The sequence below is a fragment of the Rana temporaria genome, chromosome 10, assembly GCF_905171775.1.
Source record: "Rana temporaria chromosome 10, aRanTem1.1, whole genome shotgun sequence".
NCBI lineage: Eukaryota > Metazoa > Chordata > Amphibia > Anura > Ranidae > Rana > Rana temporaria.
Genome location: NC_053498.1, coordinates 114,890,062 through 114,911,360, shown reverse-complemented (window position 1 = coordinate 114,911,360; position 21,299 = coordinate 114,890,062). Strand labels below are relative to the sequence as shown.

At 35.9% G+C, this 21,299-nt stretch overlaps 1 protein-coding gene across 9 annotated transcripts in view; it reads right to left on the bottom strand.

Moving 5' to 3' along the window:
* The window catches only part of NCAM1 (neural cell adhesion molecule 1), a 392,974-nt gene that overhangs the window by 107,562 nt on the left and 264,113 nt on the right, over nt 1-21,299 (bottom strand). For 6 of the 9 annotated variants that reach the window (XM_040326003.1, XM_040326004.1, XM_040326005.1 and 3 more), the window contains exons 5-9: nt 18,053-18,190; nt 15,845-15,962; nt 14,645-14,808; nt 12,462-12,604; nt 1,601-1,630 (exon numbers count right to left, since the gene is read on the bottom strand). In XM_040326003.1, the coding sequence (XP_040181937.1) occupies nt 1,601-1,630; nt 12,462-12,604; nt 14,645-14,808; nt 15,845-15,962; nt 18,053-18,190 (593 nt within the window). The remainder of the gene's footprint in view (nt 1-1,600; nt 1,631-12,461; nt 12,605-14,644; nt 14,809-15,844; nt 15,963-18,052; nt 18,191-21,299) is intronic. The other 3 variants (XM_040326007.1, XM_040326008.1, XM_040326011.1) reach the window with 1 other exon arrangement.

The window sequence follows — 21,299 nt, the reverse complement described above, 5'->3', positions numbered from 1 at the left end:
CATACAAAGATTTGTACTAGTACATTTGAAGACTTTACAAATGTTGTTCGTAAGTACTTTAAAATTTAGTTAGTGTTTTTAATATTACATTTTGAAATGAATGAACTTTCCCAAATGAATGTATTAGTTTGAGAAAATAATTCCATCATGCTCATTAAAAAATGTTTAATCTCTGTGGTCAAAAACAAATGCCCATTTGACCCCACTAAGAATTAGAGAATCAAATGAATGTTATTAATACAAAAAAATATTAATACAATCCTAGTAGGGTATTTCCAGCTTCCTCTGAAGCTACAGTACATAAAAGGCTGTGCAGGGAGGTGAAGGGAGGGCCAGGGACCATTGGGTTAATTAAAAAAAAAAGCAGTTTACCCCATTTACACACTCAGTGCGGATGGGGAAATGCTTCTTGCTGAGCCTTTTGTATTCTGACAGCAAGGAAGTCTCCCCACTGTCAGAATACAAAAGGTTCAGCGGGAATCATTCCCCCATCCACATTAAGTGTGTGGATGGGGAGAATTGGCTTATATTCTTCATACTGTAAAGTGATCAATGCTGATTGATCAGGAGAAACCTGGCAGACAAGTTGATTGATAGATCGGCTTGTGTGCAACCAGCCTGCCCATAAATGGATTGAAATTCAGCTGGTCCCTGTTAAACTGGCCACATTTTGATGCAGACAATTTAAAGCCATATTGCAAGTAAAAATAATTAATGGAAAGGAAAAACACTGCAAATAAGCTTCTAAAATACTCAGTTTTCCTTAAATTTAACAGCATTATGTTGGTGACAGAGTATCTTGAAAAAAGTTAAGAGCTTTACTTCTAAGCCCCCTTCATTGTTTCTTGGGGTAGGTAAATGTATCACCATGACTGTAACTATAATCACATAATGTATAGTTTATAACATGGCATAGCAATTCCAATACTCCAACAACATTATATATTGGGAATACCAAAGAGACTGTACAGCACTGGATAAAGATATCTTGTAAGCAAACGTAATACATCCAAGTTTCACCCATCCCTTACAAAGAATGCAATAACCTACAGCAACAAGGTAAATGCTAATTTAAAGGGACTCTGTCATGACAGACTAATATAACACCAAAAATGTCCATTAAAAGGGAACTGCAGGCTTCAGACTACCGGTAGTTCCGAGGGCAGACATATCACTCTTGGTAAACATGAACAAGTGCTTCAGTGCCCCAGGACTAGTGTGCAGATTAGGGTAGACCAAATCAGATTAGACAGGAGGATTCTAGCCTTGGTCAGGTAAAGGGGTTCCTTATTTCCTTTTTAAATAGATAGCATGATTTTGTTGTAGTAAATATAGGGAACAATATAAATCTAATTTAATAATTATTTTTTAAGAAACCTATAACATTACATTTTACCATGCTGATGTATTCGTATTTATCTAACTTGTTATACCAACCAAGCTTGTTTGAGTATTACAGAATAAAGCTACGGACATACTATATCTATCTTCTTGTAACTATCAACATGGGTTTAGTTAAGCAACGTGGTTCTGGAATAGTTCTAAGGGTTAGGTATCTCTTTCTCTGAGTACAGCATTTGAAATCTAAGTGGTTTTATACCTCTTTTTTGTGGGGCCGTGTCCACGAAGCCTGGAGAGAACAGATATAAAAACACAACAAACACAGAAAGCAATAAAACATTTTTTATGGTTATTGTATGTGCCGAGTTATGCCACAGTAGACTGAGCGTGCAATGCATGCAGTTATGTGAAGGATTGATCTAAGGTTTCTGCAATCTGGTGCTCTCTGACTGGTTAGCAACTACAAGTTTCCAAAAGAAAAAGCTGCAATGCTTCACTGACAAATGTCAGTTGGCAGTGCATGCTGGCACTTGTAGTTTTATACCAGGTAGAGTGCCCTAGGATGGCTACCTTTGATTTCAAACTACTGGAACAAACCATTATTTGCACAGTAACTAGAAAATATCACACCAAATGGATTATTGTATTTTCTTAAAGTAAAGCAGCAGTACGTTGCAGTCAATAATCTAGTAGATATTCCCTAAAAGCAAAAGAAAAAAAAAGCAACATTTGTTTCAGCATTCTATCATTTTAAGTATTAGACTACTGACCTACTTTTTTTACAGGCCCAATACGCATCAACACGCCAAGGAAAATTGCACAGAGCAGTGTGCATGTTGTACTTACACAGAATAGGTACAGCACAGAGATATATGATTGGCTCATATGGGTTTTACCTTTTTGGATAAGCATTGTGTACCTAATTCTATCATTATAGATGAAGTAAGAGCTGTGAAAATTTTTAATGGCCCTCTATTTAGTAGATTGCTTAAAAAAAGTGCTGGACATGTTTCTAAATGCACCATATACCTGGCTATTAATATTTATAAGAAATAACTGGGATGGTGCTGTGACCGAAGCCTGATACACTCCAACTAGATAATATACTTTTTGTAGTCTCATCAAATAGTTCCCATCTCATAAAAACTGAAACAGTAAAAAAAAAAACTTTTACAAGTGAACTTGTGCTTGATAAAAAGTACATTTTTGCGAACTATAAATCACAAAGTCTCAAATTCCTATTAATCAATTGCCTTTAAAGGTCTTTGTTTGAAAATGTTTAAAGACTAGTTTAAAATATGGGACAATTTTGCATAGTTTATCTTGTAAATGCATTTTTGAGAAAGCCATCTGTCCTGGAACCGTCTGTAGTTCTAATATAATAGTGGTAAAAAGTGCCAACATTAATTGGAATGTTCCTTTGTCAAATGTATGCATAGCCTTTATTTAAATACATTTATTTTGAGTGGTGTTTAAGTGGTGTTTAAGAAGATAAGGGCATAGTTAAATGTGTGGCCTATTTTCAATTTCAAAAGAAAAGAGTATAATGGGAAAATTAGAGCAAGAACTGGGTTTAACCCAAAAGGGATACACCATGTCCTCCATATGACTGTTAGTGTCATATCTCTCTATCCACCTTTAATCCATAATTATACATCATTTAGCCTGATGTGTAAATCTCTAAATACAGTATATGTGCAGGTATATGTCAGTAAATGTAACTACCAAGGGTTCTTACATTGCTATGAAAACAAATCTGCCATACATAGAAAACAAAAACACATGTTTGGTAAAAACTGTTGGAACCTAGAGGTACTTAGACATCTGCTGTAGCCACTATGCCAGAATACCTGTTTTTTTCTGTTTGGCAAAGATCTAACACATTTTAGGAATGTTGAAGATTGCCCTTCATCTCCCAGGAAATTCTACTGGTCAGTGAAACAGACCAACATAGTGATAGGTGAATAGGAATGACTGGGAAGTGGGAGGCAAGTTTCACTACCAAGAAATGTCAGTTTGCCCTGTCAGATCATCCAAGAATTTTGGAATAACGGCACAGATCCAAGGCTGTTGCATGTGTAAGGAACTCTTAGGTCTTGTACACACGACTGGACAGTCCGCTGAAAACGGTCCGCCGGACTGTTTTCAGCGGACATTTCCGGTCGGAGATTTCTGTCTGATGGTTGTACACACCATCAGACAGAAATGAGAGACAATCCGCGCGGACAGACAGCGCGGTGACGTGTCTGCGCATTCGCCGCGACGCTGGAAGGTCAATGCTTCCACGCATGCGTCAAAGTCATTCGACGCATGCGAGGGATGGCGGCCAGTCGGACATGTACGGTGAGTCTGTACAGACGACCGAACATGTCCGATGGACAGGATATTTTTAGCGGGCATGTTTCTTAGCATGCTAAGAAATATTTGTCTGCTCGAAAACGGTAGGGCGGACAAATGTACGCTGGAAACCTGTCCGATCGGCCGTACACACGACCGAACATGTCTGCTGAAACTGGTCCGCGGACCAGTTTCAGCAGACATGTTCGGTCGTGTGTACGGGGCCTTAGGTGCTTGAATTTTGTACCTAACAGCAATCCGCCGCCCATTACATTTCTTGCTTGTTTTTTTCCTTGAGGTGGCATCAGTATGTTCTTTTTTTATGTTTAAATTGTCTTTCCTTACCATGTTAAAGCTGAAGGGAATCTTAACAATAACATAACCAGTACAAACCCAAACCCAAGTGACCTGAAAAATGGTAAACCCCAATTGGACATTTTTTTTTGTCTTAAGCCTTGATATCAACAGTACTGCTGCTTCATCAGATTCAGAGCTAATCCATCATTGGTTAAATGGCAACAAATGGGTTAAGATCCCAGCAATTAAACTCAATATTTTGTTGGCTAAAATGGATTATTGTAACACAATTTCAGCTTCAGCATGCACACACAGGAGGTTACTTGTTACATGCAAACACATTCAATAAACACATGATGTCAGCATGCTATTCCACATTACATGCAGGAAATGCAATGAAGTGTCAAGTATATCTAAAACACAGCAAGTCATCTGTATTTGAGGGCACAGTCACAGCAGTAGCTCTCATGAGTGTTTGGCAAAGCAGGTAAACAGAGAAACGGTCATATATATTAGGGTGGAGAGCTAAAGTAGACATTTTTTTTTTGGAAAATCATTAAATAAGGCCTAATCAAATGTAATATTCCTAAACATGGTCTTTGTAATACACCTCAAAAAAATAAGGTTGTGTAAATGTTTCATTAAAGTTTTCCAGACCAGGGATCCTGAGATCAAACCATTCAACTAATGACAGATAAAAAGATGCTACTGCGTGTTTTAAGTAAACACCGATTCAATGGTCTGGTAAACCTTTTGAACTCCAAGGCAACACAAATGTTTATAGACAATTTTGTCCTTATTTACACAGGTAATTATTAAGTTTTGTTGATGATGAAAATTAATCTAGGTTCAAAGCATTTAGCCAATTTTTTTTGGATTTTTTGCAAATAAGTCCTGTGTATTTATTTTATTATAAAATAAAGATAAGACTTGTGATTGGTTACTGTTGTCCATTGCTCTTTGCACTGTGGTGTTCAATGACATGGATTTTGTTTTCCTTAGGGACCTATTATGCTTTTTTCATTTGCTTTATGATTAAAACGGCCTTAAGGAGTTGCTCCAGCCAAAACGTTTTTTAGACTTATGCCTCATACACACGATCAGTTGTCCTGACAAGAAAAGTGCGATGTGAGGTTTTTGTCAGGAAAACCAACTGTGTGTATGCTCCATCACACTTTTTTTCTGTCATTTTTCCTGCCAAGAAAAGATTGAGAGCAGATCTCAATTTTCGTGATAGGAAAAATTTGTATCGCGAATCGTGTTCGTCTGTATGCAATTACGACGCACAAAAAAACGCACATGCTCAGAATCGAGCAGAAGAGCCGAACTGCCTATTGAACTTCATTGATCTCGGCTCGTCATACATGTTGTATGTCACCGTGTTCTTGACGTTCAGAATTTTAGCCAAGATTTGAGTGACCGTGTGTATGCAAGACAATTTTGAGCCGTTTTCCTGCTGAAAAAAAACACTGTTTTCCTGTCAGAAAAACTGATCATGTGTACGAGGCATAAGAATGTCAAATAGTTTGGATGTCTTTCAGAATTGTTTTGCTGTCTGTGCCTCCACTGGATAGAATCCAGTACAACAAGTAGTCAAAGATACTCCATACAGCAGTATACCCTTGCTAAATGGGTGCTGAAGTGACCAAACAATGGAAGGTGCCACACGATCATGATCAACAGATGAAAAGTAGGGTCACCAGCATACTACCTGCTCAAAATAAACAAATTGTTTGTCCCATGGAGACAGCAATCTGTACTGAGGAGATTTCTATTCACTTCCACTCAAAAACATAAAAGGAAGTCTCCCAAAGCACCCAGAAATCCCTTCACTGACAGCTGTGTCTGAAACATGTATGCCCACTCAGAAATTCCTCCCTAAACATTTAAATTTTCCCAACTTTCTGTCCACAAATAATAAGTGAGAATAAATGTGTCAGGTGGGGTCACAGACAACAATATCAACCTGACAGATATTGTAACTCATCCTTTATCCACCCAAAACTAGAAGACAAAACATTTTGGCTGGAGTTTGGCTGGCTGGCTTCATATGTATGCATTCCAGTAATGCATGATACTGTGTGCAATGTGTTGGTGTGCTATTAATTTAGAGAAGCATCAAAATGCAAAAGTACAGTAGGTGCTGATGGACTACATTGTGGCGCACTACAATGTACTTGCATTGGCAACCTATTCTGAACTGATGAGCTGCATTAACACAGCCCACTTTAAGGTTAGAAATATTGCACATCAACATGTGTGCAGGAATGCACCACAATGGACAAGGGTAGCGTGAAGGGGGTCTTAGACGATTTTGAGAAAAAGTATCTTGAGAAAGTCACAATTTGGCCTTGTTGTTCCGAATTGTAATGTCTGGCCAGTGTTCTTTTTTAAAGTATTTAAAAATCCTGTAATGTGGAAGACAAGTACAAAAACTATGAAAATGAATATTCCAGCAGTGACAAAAGTCAAAGGAGACTAGGTAGAAAAAAATGTACCTAAATATACTTTATTTCATATTCAAAAAAATAAACTAAAAAAGTGATAGGGCTGCAGGAAAATTAGGGTTTAAAAGTAGGGTTTGGGCAAAACTGCTATCAGTTTTAGTATACTATTGGGTATGTTTTTACTATTGAAAATGTAAGGTTTATTATCAGTCAAGCAGCATTTGAGTCACTAATGCCTTTACCATTAAACAAGGAAAAGTGATACCAGTGGGAAACCCGCTAGTCAAATGCTCTGCTGTGTACTTTCTATCTAGAACTAAAGATCAAGACCAGTTTTTCTTTAAATCTAATGTAACCACTGGAAACAATTTATGTTCTGTTTGGATGGATGGGATCGAAGTCCTATTCCAAACCAATTTCTCTAACACTTGAACAAATGGAGTGACTATTTGCTGGGTGTAATACCAAGGCAATCTAACTAAACAAGCCTTTAAGTCCTGCCAGCAGATTCTACACTAATAACACTTAAAAAAACTAACTATGTTAAAATTTTACAACTTTAGTCAAATTAACCAAATAAAAAAAAAAATCCCAATTATCCAATGGCAGTTGTCACATGCAGAAACATAAGGTCAGCTCTCAGTGGTTTTAAACAATCAGCTTTGAAGAATGAGTCCCATTATAGGGAAATGACCAATCAACACCTGCTAGAAAACATGTGATATAGGTTTTTGAGTCAATTATTCAGTCTTTGAACAAATCTTGCATCATTCAATAATGTTTATTTGTGATATATTAAATATTCCCAGAGATACAAGAGAGAAGCATTTTAAAAAGCAAAGAAATAAAATCAATAAACACTACTAAAAGTTAAGCGTAAAATAGGAAGTAAGCCATTCTGTGATTTTGGCAATGCTTAATCACACAGTGGTTTTAGGTGTAGTGTAAATATGCCTGCATACATCATAGGACAGGAGTAATTTGTTATCCAGACTTGATTACAAGCTGTCCAGTCAATTCCAAATTCTATTTTCCATAATACCACAATGGTAAAAGTTGGCCATTCTTGTAGCAGGTCTGGTTTTTTGCTACATAGTTATGCAGGCTCAGAATGTAAAATATTCTCATTATTAAAATATAGTACATTAAGCTATGCATATTCTATGACTCATTGGATTAAATTAAGCTCTAAGGAAGGAATACACCATGATTAATATGTATATCTGGGTTATGAAAATGATTTTTTTTACATTTATTTACATAATTGTACAGGTGGTTTAGGCATTTAATATGGTGGTCCAATGGAGTTTCCCCAGGGACATCCCAGTGAAAGAAAGTCCAGGGTCAATCCATTACACATTGAAACGAGTCTACCTCTTATCTGACCTGAGCTACTCTACATTTTTTAAAGTGTGGATCAGTCATTTCAGACATCATTCTTTGAAACCCATTTATTTTAATTTCCAAAGAGAGCTGAAGAATGTGGCATGAAAAAGGTTAAACATGATCTTCTTCGTCCATGGGGCCATCTTCGCTTTTGTAGATTTCAGAAAAATGATATATCAAAATGATTAGCAAAAGTACAAGACATGCAGTTACATGTGAACAAATTTGATGGGACAGCCACTCCGTAAACACAATACGCAACAAAGACAGCCAAACACAAGTACTATATTGGGACAGAGGATGGAACTACTACTATTATAGTTAAATCTTAATATTACTATCTCAACTTGTAGCAAGGTATGTTATTTTTTGCCTCAATGAACATAATATAGTATGGGAAAAGAAGAATTTTTCTAAAGGTTACTGTTATTCTAAAGACTTTTTGTATTTGTATTTTTACTATCATTTAAGCAAATACTTGAGTCTAGCACTAAAACAATCAAATTAGACACGACTAGTTACCTACTAAACCTATTTGAGTGTCCTCAACACAATTCATAACAATCTAGCTACCTTTTTGCCATACAAAGTTATTTAGTATAAAGTCTTAATGCTAAATAATCCTCAGATGTCTTTAAATAATATAAAATGCTATTAACTAATTAAGAATATAGGACTCTTTTTCTAGAAAACCACATTATATCACTACTTTGTTTCCTTATAAGGTCAGCAAAAAATTTAGAAGAGTAAATTCCTCAAAACCAGGACACTGCTGTTTACTGCACTGACATACTAATTGTATTACAGGTATGAAAGGTATTCTAGTTATGCACTGAGGTGGATTTTTCGAAAACTGGTGCACACAGAATCTGCTGCAGCTATGAATAGTAACCAATCAGCTTCTAGGTTTTACTTTCAAAGCTTAATTAAACAATCTGAAGTTAGAAGCTGATTGATAACTATGCATAGCTGCACCAGATTCTATGTGTTCCAGTTTTAGTAAATCTACCCCACTGTGTATATAAATTGTATATGTGGGTATAAGGTAAAATGTTTTAAAAAAACAAAAGTTTTTCTTAAATAAACAATGTTTCATTTTTTTTTTATTCAAAAAGTCTCCTTAGCCAATTTACATGAGAAAAGCCCTGTGAATAGATTCTAGACAACAAAGGTGATATGCCTATTAAGACGTTTGAGAAAGTTCCACTATATTATTGCCATGCCACCACTCCTTCTCTTTGGTAGACCTGGTACTTTATAGCAGACTTGGTACATAAAATAAAATAAAGAGACAGAAGCCATGATTTCCCCCTCTCCTTTTTCAATGCTATCTGATCCTTTCTTATGACAACATGTTGACAACAGGTGCAGCAAGAGAGTAAAGGAGGTTCTGGCAGGACAAACTGGAACCCAAAGACCACAACAAAACAGAATATCACCTTTGTGATCCAAGTTAAACTAACAAGATTTCGTTCAAATCTGCAATGTTATGTTTTGTATGGCTTTTTCCTAAATCAGATAGATTTTATATGTCATTGACTTATTATTTCTCTATCTTCCAAGAGTCTCCACTACAGTAAAACAAGTTGCTTAGCTGTAATATGTTTTAAACATGTACCCACTTTAAAGTAAACATTCAATCAATAAGACCGATGATGTTGCAGATTTTTAACCCTGAAAAATATTCCTCTAATCTAGTCAACAAAATAAACTATCATCTTCTTTTTTTTAACGCTTACAAAATGACCAAGTCCAGTAACTGACATTATAACGACCAAGTTAATTCTTCAGGTTTCTACACTCAATTAATATACTTTTAGATTTTAAAGATGAAGTCTATAATGAAAAGTAATAATACTTGGGGATATTTAGGAGTATGTTTCATTTAGTGGTATAATAACTATATATCCATCCTAAAGCAAAAAAAAAAAGATTCTAATTCAGGCTCCAATATTTGAAAAGTAAACTAAAACACGAGGGACTGTAAAGAAAGAGACCGAAGACAGTAACTCAAGCAGAACACAGAGCAACAAGCACTGTATAGATTTGTTTAGAACAGGTCTCTATCCCACAGTTACATTTGAGCCAAAATTTGCCCAAGAGGACGACGCCAGACAGAAGAGGTGAGAGTTTCAAAAATAGTCAGCAGTTTTGCATAGAATCTAATGGAACTTCCAGCATTCAAGACCTTAAGAATGTGAGTAGTTGTATTTTTGTTTTGCTTCATAGGACCTAGCAAAGCCTTCTAAAATTATTTCAAAATAGTTATTGTTTTCTATATTCTCTTCTAACCGTTTTTGTTATGTGAAAACAAGTGGCCTATCCCTTAATTATAACCTGCTACACAAGGCCACAAATACCCCTTCTCACAAGGAAGGTACCCCTTTTATTTTTAAATAAACTGATTTGGTACAGTCACTAATTCCGATACACAGATTAGCAACAAAATGGTGCGCCCATAGTGTGATCAGGCATCTCAGTATACAGCAGGTATGTGTTTAGAACAGTAAAGTTATTTATTTCACAATTAAACAACTTTTTTTTTGCAAAAATATGTGTCCACTCATTATTATCAGTGCAATCTATTGGATTATGAAAATAAAATAAATACCTTTCATTTGCCTTATCAGTGCTAATTTATTATGAATACTACAGAAGTATATAGTTTGTTTGGTTACACTCTCTGTATATTCTTGAAAATCAGAACCCAGGAAGGTTTAATATTCTGTACTGGAAGTGCCATCAGAACCACTGATTATTTTTGCCTTTGTCACAGTAACAATCCATCCGCACACAATTGCTGTGGTGCTCTCAGTACATACTTACATTTGTTTGTGTATACAAATGGCGACCATTGAAGGACACCTAGCTCATTTTGCTCCATTCTCAGTCCAGGGTTCATTCACCAGCTTTTCCCTCCTAAGACCCAGTGATGATGTCACTGTACACTGATTTATAGTCATTGGACAGACCCAGTTATGATGTCACTGCACGCTGCCTTATTGTCATTGGTCAGCAGTACAAAATGTTAACCTCAGCAAGGCCTGTTATGCAGTGCAATTTAAAGTGCACTTGAGAACTACTTTATTAACACCATTTGACCTTTGGCTTATGCCATAAAGCAGAGCTCACATAATGAAGGAGGTCAAAGATTTCCCATTAACACCCTAAATAAAGACGTTTAAACAACACAGCTAACTCCAAATGTTGCTTAAACATTAACATTTAATCTGTTATGTATGGTAAACTATTGACAAAAGTATTTTGCTTAATACTATAATTAACCTAATGCAGAATACTGTACTCCAGTAGCATTTTTTTGTTTCTAACAATTGTATTATTTTTGTCATGAAAGTTTTGGTGCCATAAATTTGTTTTAACTTGTATTGCATATGTCTTGTACTTATCTCTTACCTCTTGTACTTGTACTAAATTCTCACCTTTGTAATGTAAAAGTCACTTACCCATAACCTTATCCCAACCTGGAAATGTAACCTAGTATTAACCCATTTCCTCAACGTAAACCTTCAAATTAACCCCTTAACCCTTAAAGTTTTAACATTCACCATAAACCTCGACTAAAAAAAATCTATACAAAAAAATCTACTCGGACTTTAGAAGCATCCACGAGACAGAAAATATAAGATCAAATTCTTTATTTACAACCAAAAGACATAAATACATGACAGCCCAGATGTTTTTGTATAGATTTTCCTGTTGACACAGAAGTGCAAATGAGTGATCCATTTACTAGTCTCTCAGCTAAAAAAAACATTATATTAATCACAGTGATCACTACTGTATATTATTGCAATAAATTCTATTGAAGATACTAGCAGGGCAAATACTAACAATACTATCCTGTTAAAATCATCAATGCAATAAAAGTTTTGGTGACCTATTCAAGGGATGCCAAATTATCACAGAAATGTGTGCACCAAATCGACATGTAAACTGTATTAAATTCATATTAAAATTAAAATAAATCAGATTTTGCACACTGTAGTTAAATAATTGGGGACTATATTTAAGACAATCCCATAGATCATTCCTAAAATAATTAGAGTTGTTTTTAAAACAGGCAAAAGTCTAATTAAAGACCCATTTACACTTGTGTATGCATATTTTGATATGCATCTTTAAGCTTGATGTTATGCGTTTTGCCATGTGTTGCATTTTACACATGTAGAAGTGCATTTTTGCATGCATTATACATGAAGAGAAAGAAGTGGAAGGATGCTTTCTGCACATGTTTGAGTAGTTTACACGTGCATAATATGTGTGAATCATTATCCATCTTTAAAAAAAAAAGTATTTTCAGGAAGGTGCATAAGCTACAGCATGCTAGATTTTTGAAGAACGCACCACACCAAAATGTACAGCTGTAATTGTAACCTTAAAACAATGGTGAATGAGTATTCAACAATTCATTTTTTTACATGTGCGAAAGTGATCCTAAGTGTAAATGGGCTCTTAATTGGCATTCTAATAAAATGTATTCATTATATAAAATAGCAAGTCTCAAAGAGCATATACGTTCTATCTCATGTTGCCTTGAGTGGTTTGCTGGCTGTCATCCAGTGACATCATAAGCCAGTAGTCCAGTGACATCACAAATCAGTGCCCCATGAGAGATAATCAAGACAAACATACCTTATCCTCCTCACTGATGTTTCTGGTAGCTGTTCTCCAAGTGATGCTGGGTAGTGGGTCTCCAGAGGCTTCACATGTAAGGGTGATCTCATTATCCAGCTCCACTGCAGTCTTGTTTTCAACATAGGTGATTTTGGGTTTTGCTAAAGGACATAAAAACAACATTTAAAAATATATAAAATAGAATTTTGCAATACCATTATGTACGCCCTTTATCTTTCTAATCTACTACATACTGCAATTGGTGGTGCTGAGAGAAGTATCAAAGACAGCATTATAAAGTACACATAAACCTTAACTAAATTTAATTTAGGGGGAGATTTACTAAAGCTGGAGAGTGCAAAATCTGGTCCACCTGTGCATGGTAGCCAGTCAGCTTTTAACTTTAGCTTGTTAACTTTAGCTTGTTTAATTAGGCTTTGACAATAAAACCTGGAAGCTGATTGGTTTCAGTGTAGCACTGCACCAGATTTTTTACTCTCCAGTTTTAGTAAATTCCCCCACTTAGTTTGTAAAAATAAACTGTGGGGTTGATTTACTAAAGGCAAATGGACTCTTCGCTTTGCAAGGGATGTTTCCTTTAGCTTAGTAGAAGTGGTAAAAATGTATTTTGCAAAGACCAATCATGTGCAAGAAAAAAAAACTGTACTTTTTAGGGCTGTTACTGATTAAAATGTGCTCGATTAATCATTTTTTTTAATCGATTAATCGACTAATTTAGATTAATTATAACGCACATGCAGATCCAACTACTTTTAGCTAATCTGCTTGCATTGCAACTCTGCATTAGTCAGTGGTAAATGTGGTATACACTATATACAATCAACAGACACTAGTTAGTTTCCACAATCCATGACTTAACTTCACAGTTCACACAAATACTTTTTAAATTCAAACTGTAGCACTGACGTAAGTAATTTTTTCTTATTAAACTCTAAGAAAAACGTAGAAAGTTAGTTTAACTTTAATTATAAAATGTATCTAGCATATTGACTGTCAGTCACTTTATAGTAGGCAAGTAGGCATCACTTTAGCCAGTCACGCAGACATACCAGAGTGTTTACATTTTCTGGAAGCAGACATGATCACATTTTATTGACAATATACCCTGAAGAACTGGACAGTCTTTCGCACGGAACAGATGTTGCCGATACACAAAGAATTGTCTGCACAAAACTGCTTAGGACAGGAAAACAATGGTTATTTTTGCCCCCTTCCTCTGATGGAGCCTGATGCATCCTCCTGCTCCACAGATGCAAAGGTACCTCAATTCAATGGGTGCAGTTTGCTCGCATCCAGCAGGGTAAGTCTCACTGTCCAGGCTGTCCGGTGACGTCAAGAATTTTGATCGATCAAAAGAATTTTGATCGATCCAAAAAATTTAATATTAATCAAGGAATTAATCGTTAATTTCCCCAGCCCTAGTACTTTTGCTTGCACATGATTGGATGACAAAAGCCTGCACAGATCCCCTACATTCATTAAGCTAAGGTAAAATGCTTTTGCAAAGTGAACAGCTTATTTGCCTTTAGTACATCAACCCTTATAAGCAATTACTAAGAATTTTTCTCATTTAATATTGTGCTCACATTTTTTAATTTCAGTGCTGCTAACCTTTTGCTGACTCTTTAGAGTTACTTACTGTCAAGTTGTTTGGACTCCAGTGATGACCATATGTTATTTCTTGAGGCAGGTTTCCATATGATGACAAAAGTGGACCCTGCCAGTGTAATGTGTATTGGAATGGCTATTGTGGTCTTCATCAGAAGCTTGTTCAGCAGACTGACAATGTAAGAGCACAACTGGGAGACAAAATGTTGCCACCCTATAACAGGAAGTGTCTGAACAAACATCTTCATAACTGGATCACCAGGTATTATTTCATATAAGTTGCTGTTTTAAAAAATATTGAAAATTACTATTGAAATTGTATTAAAACATGAGATTTTAGTGAATGGATTCACATATAACAAGCAGGAGGAACCTGGACTGATGTACCCCATTCAACTGCAACTCATGCTATTCCTGTAAACTTGGAAACTACACATGATCTCTATTGTTCACAGAGGTCAGTACAAGTACCAATAAAACTATATTTTTGTGTCCAATTACAACTATTAGAATTTTTTTGGTTTTAAACCAGACTGGAAATTGTAGGTTAGTCTACCATTGTGTGCTCTCACCATAGACTTTCAGGAGAACGGTAGCTTCATTGTCACCAGCTTTATTTTCAGCAATACAGATATACTCAGCTTCATCATCTTTTTCCACACGATGAATAGTCATCTCTGACATGTCTTCATTGAAGGTGTATTTATCACCAACTTCTTCTATCAGTTCTCCTTTCCTGCAGCACACAAATAAATAACGTTGCACCATTTATACTTAAGAAATGAATGAGATGCTTTTAATTCTATTACCAAAAATTTACATTTACAAAGTTGACACTAATTTTGATGATTTATCATCTAAGCAATGGTAAAACAGTGTGAGTTTAAAAGTCGATTTAATTCTTCTGGTATGTTCAAGCACCAGCATTTAGCCATTCGGTAAGTAGTACAAGTTCTAAACACCTGGAATGAATGGGATGCAAGTGTTGATCCTGGTACTGAGAGCTTCCATAGATCTTTTTTTGTACATGATGGATTTCAGTAGTCACTACATTACTCCAGAATTTGCAATAAATCCCTAAGATCCCATTCTTAAAGCCGTGTCTTTTACAGTATACATTATTATAATGTCATCATCCAGTGGCAACAAAAATTTCTTTCTACTAGTTGGCCCTGGTAACTTCTTGCAAGAGGTCTGTCTGGAAAAGTAAAGCATTCTTGAGTCATTCTTCAGTTGAAGAAAACAAAAAAAATTAGGCGCACTCCTTACAGTGTCACAACCTCTATGGGTGCTGTAGCAACAAACCAATGGATGGAACGTCACCATACGTCACCATAACTCCCACATTGCTCAATCATAGCTTCTGTTCAACCACCAAAAGACAATTCTTCAGTTAGATACTCCGATTTCAACAAAGTTTTCTCCAAATAAATCCACGTTTTCAGCCTTCTAGGATTATACTGTACATATTAAGCTGAGTAGTTTCAATCTACTGGGCCTGTTATTAAAATTCCTCTTCATAGATCAATGTGCCTTTCATAAATACGAATTAAGCAATGGGGATGAAGTGTCTGCAAGTTAAGAATCCATCCCAGGTAAATGAGCAGGAGGGCTTACATACAGAAAATAGTATCACTCAGAGAGAACCGTTAGCGAGCTTTCTGAAGGTCACTTCTCATTTTGATGAATGGGGCTCCATCGTTTGTATTTACCTGTTTGACTGTAGCAATTTAAAGAGATTAATATAAATGTGAATAAAACGTATCACTTACTTTGTCCAGCTTATTTCAGGCTCAGGAAAGCCATCAGCTAAACAGCCCAAAGTAACAGACTCTCCCAAGTTGGCTGTGGCGTTTATTGTCAGTTGTTTGGCTTCCACTGTAGGAGGAACTGTAGCAAAAAATATCAAAAATAAATGTTATTATTCTGAAGAAATTTGAGTATTTAGTGGTATGTTCTTCCAGTGCTGTAATAAAAAAAAAAATAAAGAAAAAAAAACTAATGGAAACAGCAGTTACCCAATCACATTGTTTGGAAATTACATTTTGGGGGGGAATTGTGTTGGAAGCAATACTTTTACAGTTTTAGAACTAAATTTTATGTTTTAGGCGCACAATTATATAGCAGTGAATGTAACTTTCACCAACTCTCACGGGTGGTGAATTAGCTACAGTCATTTAAATCACCTGGAAACTTTACTTGCAGTGAATGTCTGGTGAATGACAAATGTACTTCTTTATAAATGTTCCCCTAGGTTACAAAATGCTTATGTAGCGATTATATACCACGTGTTACTTTTTTTTTCAATAAAGTGAAGTTAATTTTTTAAATGTGGATTTAATATTTTCTTACTAGAAACCTATAATTAAAATAATTTATAAGTTGGATAATTGATAAATCTAATTATTATATCTGGAGATGCCAGTTCCAGTAAGCTTCTTGGCAGTCATGTTCTGATGGAAAAATAACACAACTGCTGTTGAAGAGACAAGAAGGAACTTTGTTTTTCTATCTGCACTGTTGGAATAAATTGACAGCTGTCTTAGAATGGTTTTCTTTTGTCTAGTTCTGGAGCAACACTAACAGATTTAAAATAAAAATAAAAAAGGATGGAACTGATCAAGCTTAAAAAATAGGGTCACTTGCGAAACAAGCTTCTTTGCAGAAATAATAATTTTTAGATATTCTTCCTCATCCATAAACATTTACCATCAAGGGTCCTATCAGTTAATTTTTATATTAATTTTTTATTTTTTTACTTTTTCTGTTATCTGCAGATAAATGCATCAGGCGCTGAGCTGTGTATGCTAAACGTTATGTCAAACGCAGCATTCATATATCCCTAGCTTATGAGGCTAGCTTATAACCTGCAGGCAGAAATTCAGTGGAAGAAAGAATAGCTTAAATTGCAGCTTTCCTTAGAAAAATATAAGAACTGCCACTGTTGACCTCCTTATGAACATTTTAATTGCCAAGCTGTTTTGCTGACCTACTTTATTTAATACCTGAGTAACGAACCTGGAACAAAAATGCAAATCAAGAAAGTGAGAACTCCTTAACCACATACCAGTACTTGTTGTGGGTCAGTGGCTCAAACTACTGAAGCCAGAGACAAAGCACATGTGCAAATGTGGAGTCAGCAATGGCCACCTCCATATTTCTCAGAGGAAAGGTGAGTCTATTAGCTTCATTTATTTTTTAACATGCTTTCTAATACTGAACAAGAGGAAAAATAAAGAGGCATACTTTATTTTTATATTATATATATATATATATATATATATATATATATATATATATATATATATATATATATATATATATATATATATATATATATATAGTATATGAATGTTTTGTTTAAAACAGTAACATATATGATTTTCGATAAGCAAATAATCATTATTGGAGAATGTTTTATGTTATTTTTTAATTATTTTTTAATTCTTATATACTTGTTCACACAGATTTTTATTTATGTATTAAAATCAATGTAATGTAATAAATGCATAATCTAGTGAAAAGAATCTGTATATTGTGTATTCTCCACTAGAGTGAGCTAACACTCCTTTTTTATACTGTATCTGCCTGACGGGGAGGAAATTGCTTTTAATGAGTAGCATTTTGGGAAGGATCAGTAAAGCACAACCATTGTGTAAAACAGGAAGCAGACCTACAGTATGTAGCGAGAAATAGGGCAGTTCCCATATTCCAAAATTACAATCCATACACTGCAACACGTTTTTTTTTAAACTAGAGTGATCTTTGGTTTAGAACATGTTAACACTGGAACATTATTTATTTTTTCATTTGTTCATTTCTACAAAAAATGCCCAATTTATTTACTCTGCCTATTTTTGATCCTACATATCTAAATTATTTGATATAAAGGATATCCTGTACACTTATATATTTTACATTTATTAATCAAGCAATGAACAGGAAGAAGCTGCAATGAAGAATTACTAGTATAACCTCACCATTCACTACGACTTGGATATCCTTGAAGTTGATCTCTCCACGTGCTAGGATCCGTCCTTCACATCGATAAGTTCCTTCATCTGTCTTTTTAATGTCCCGAATTTGCAGGTAATTGTTGGACAGCATAACAAATCGAACTGTTGGAGTGGTGAACACAGTGAGCAACACGTGTGCCAAGTGCAGAGGATAAGACAGTGAGATGGATTGTTAAGATCAATAAGGATAGCAGCTGAAAGAAAGCTTTGCTGACCCTTCTTTCCCCTCACATTACTGTCCTCATAATAGGTGGATGGGTATTACTGGTCATGTAGAAACAGACATTAATCAAAACTTTAGTAAAAAAAACTCTTAATTCCCATAAGATTAATTGTGATGACGTACACCCATGCACAAATAAACAAACATCAAAGAAGAAACCTTAACGCGTTTCGCATAAAGTGTGCATGTCCGTGCATCCTCCCAATAAATCTTACGGTCAGCAAGACAAACAGGAATAAAGAAGCCTAATTTTACTGAAATTTTGTCAAGCATACCAGGACCATCTCCCTTTTGTGAAAGCAGAGTTTTTGTGTGTTGTTATATCAATACAAACTCTGTTAGAGGTTGTACCCAGTTTGTCATTAAAAGTTCTTCTGCTGCTTTGCCCATTGTGTATCCAACTAAGTCCACGGCCCCTTTTACACGGGCGCTTCTGCGTAATGGTTTCCACTTGCTTAGTGGAGGATCGCTCTGCTGGTCCCCACTGAGTAGGCGGATGGCAGGTCCTGTCCACTCCGATGTCCCGCTCGTTCTCCTTTTTTGGAAAATAGGTGTAAAACTGACTGCCTTTCCACTTTCATCCAGTCCTATCCGATCCGCCAGATGGATGGAAAATAGGACCACCATTCGTCTGGATTTTGCAGGCAGAATTGGATCGCATGGCGGCGGGTGTCAGAGGACATGTCACCACTGACATCTGCAGGTCCATAGGGGAGACTGGAGGGTCTGATCAGGTCCGGTTGAAGAAATTACAGACAGACCTGATCGGATAGCCCGTGTGAAAGGGGCCCAAGGGTTTTGTTGCACTATTTATAAGATATGTGATTTTAAATAGCTTTTTTAACTTGGAAGTCCTATTTTTTAGACATCTGTATAATAATGCTGAATTCCATTTCATCCTTAATTGTTTTATTTCATGAGTATTTACTGTGTACATGTTACTGTATGTATGTACTTATCTATGCACACAATATGTACACACATACATATATACAATATATGTATGTTACCCATGATTTTCAATGATTGTTAGACTTATAATTATGCCAGTTATGTTTACATTTATATCATATTGTGTTTTGTTGTAGCCCTGATGAAGGGGGAGCTTTTCTGACCCCACTGGAGGGTAGCCCTGACTGTTGTGAGCAGCCTAACCTCAGCCTGTGAGTTTTTATCACTCTCACTATTTTGTATTAACCACTTGCCGACCGCAATACGGATATATATGTTGCAATGGTTTACTGGGGCTATGGCTGAAGCTATCAACCATAAACCCGTTTGTTTTTTTTAGCCGGCATCTGGCCTTTTCATTAAAAAGAGATGTGAGCAGCTCATTAGCCATTGCATCGCTTTCAGAAATGGCGGGAGGGGACTTCCCCCCTACTGATGCTCGCCGGTGTTTCTCTGGCTTACCGTTTCTGCCAGCTCACTCGAGAATCTATCTGACAGTGCAGCCGGGTGATCACACAGGCAGTGAGAGACTAGATCTTCTCTGATTGCCTCTATTGCCTTGGAGAACTGAAGCGATGTCAAGACATCACTTCCGATCCAGGGTGAAAGTAAACATTTTTATTTTTTAAAGCAAAATAATAATTTTTTAAACTTTTCGTTTTAAAGGTAAAGGAGAGATTTGGGGTCTTGATGACCTTAGATCTCTCCATAAAGAAGATTTGTCATGGTCAATGGTGTTCGCACCACACATGTGAGGTATTGCTGCAAACATTAGAGCGAGAGAATTCATTCTAGCACTAGACCTCCTTTGTAACTCTAAACAGGTAACCTGGTGCTTAAAGTGTCGCCTATGGAGATTTTTAAGTTTGTCGCACATAGTCTGACGCATGTGCGTGCGCAATTTTAAAGCGTGACATGTTAGGTATCTATATACTCAGCATAACATCATTTTTCAAATTATACAAATAAATTGGGGTATATATTGTGTTTTTTCCTCAAAAGATTTAGTTTAAAAAAACGCTGCGCAAATAGCATGCGACATAAAAAATTGCAACAATTGCCATTTTATTCTCTAGGATCTCTGCTTTATATATATATATATATATATATATATATATATATATATATATAAAATGTTTGGGGGTTATAAATAGTTTTCTAGCAAAAGAATGCTGATTTAAAATTTTAAACAAAGCGTGCCATAAAACAGTCGGAATTTCCGACAACAAATGTTCGATGTGAGCTTGTTGTCCGGAAATCCGACTGTGTGTATGCTCCATTGGACATTTGCTGTCAGAATTTCTGACAACAAAAATTTGAGAGCTGGTTCTCAAATTTTCCGACAACAAAAGTTGTTGTCGAAAATTCCGACCGTGTGTACACAATTCAAAGCACAAAAATTCTATGCATGCTCGGAATCAATTTGACGCATGCTTGGAATCATTGAACTTTATTCTTCTCGACTCATCGTAGTGTTGTACGTCACCGCAATCTTGACATTCGCAATTTCCGACAACATTTGTGTGACCCTGTGTATGCAAGACAAGTCAGAAAAAAAATCCACGGTTTTGATATCGGAATGTCCGATCGTGTGTACGTGGCATAAGTCTTCAAGTGGTTAAATCATATCAACGTTCCAGCACCTCTTGGATGTTTTTTTTTCCATCATTGAACTCCAGTGTATTTTTCAGTTAAAAAATACAAATTACTCAATAGGATATATATACTGCATACAGTACATTATATAGCAGAACAGTGATTCCTTCTAAAATTATATCCAGGCAGGAGTTCAGATATAGTCCCTGCTCATCAGTTCTAAGCTGTACATAAGTCCTACACTCTCCTCTCTATAACATTGATTTTTGTAGGTGTAAACACACTACATTATTATATTGTTTCCCCAGCATCCGCAAGAGTTACTGGTGAGTATTCATGTGAACCTCATCTTTGCTGGACCTAGCAGATGCAGCGTAACACATCATATTAGTCACATACGTGCTACAGATCAATCCACCATATACAAAAAGCCTTACTCAC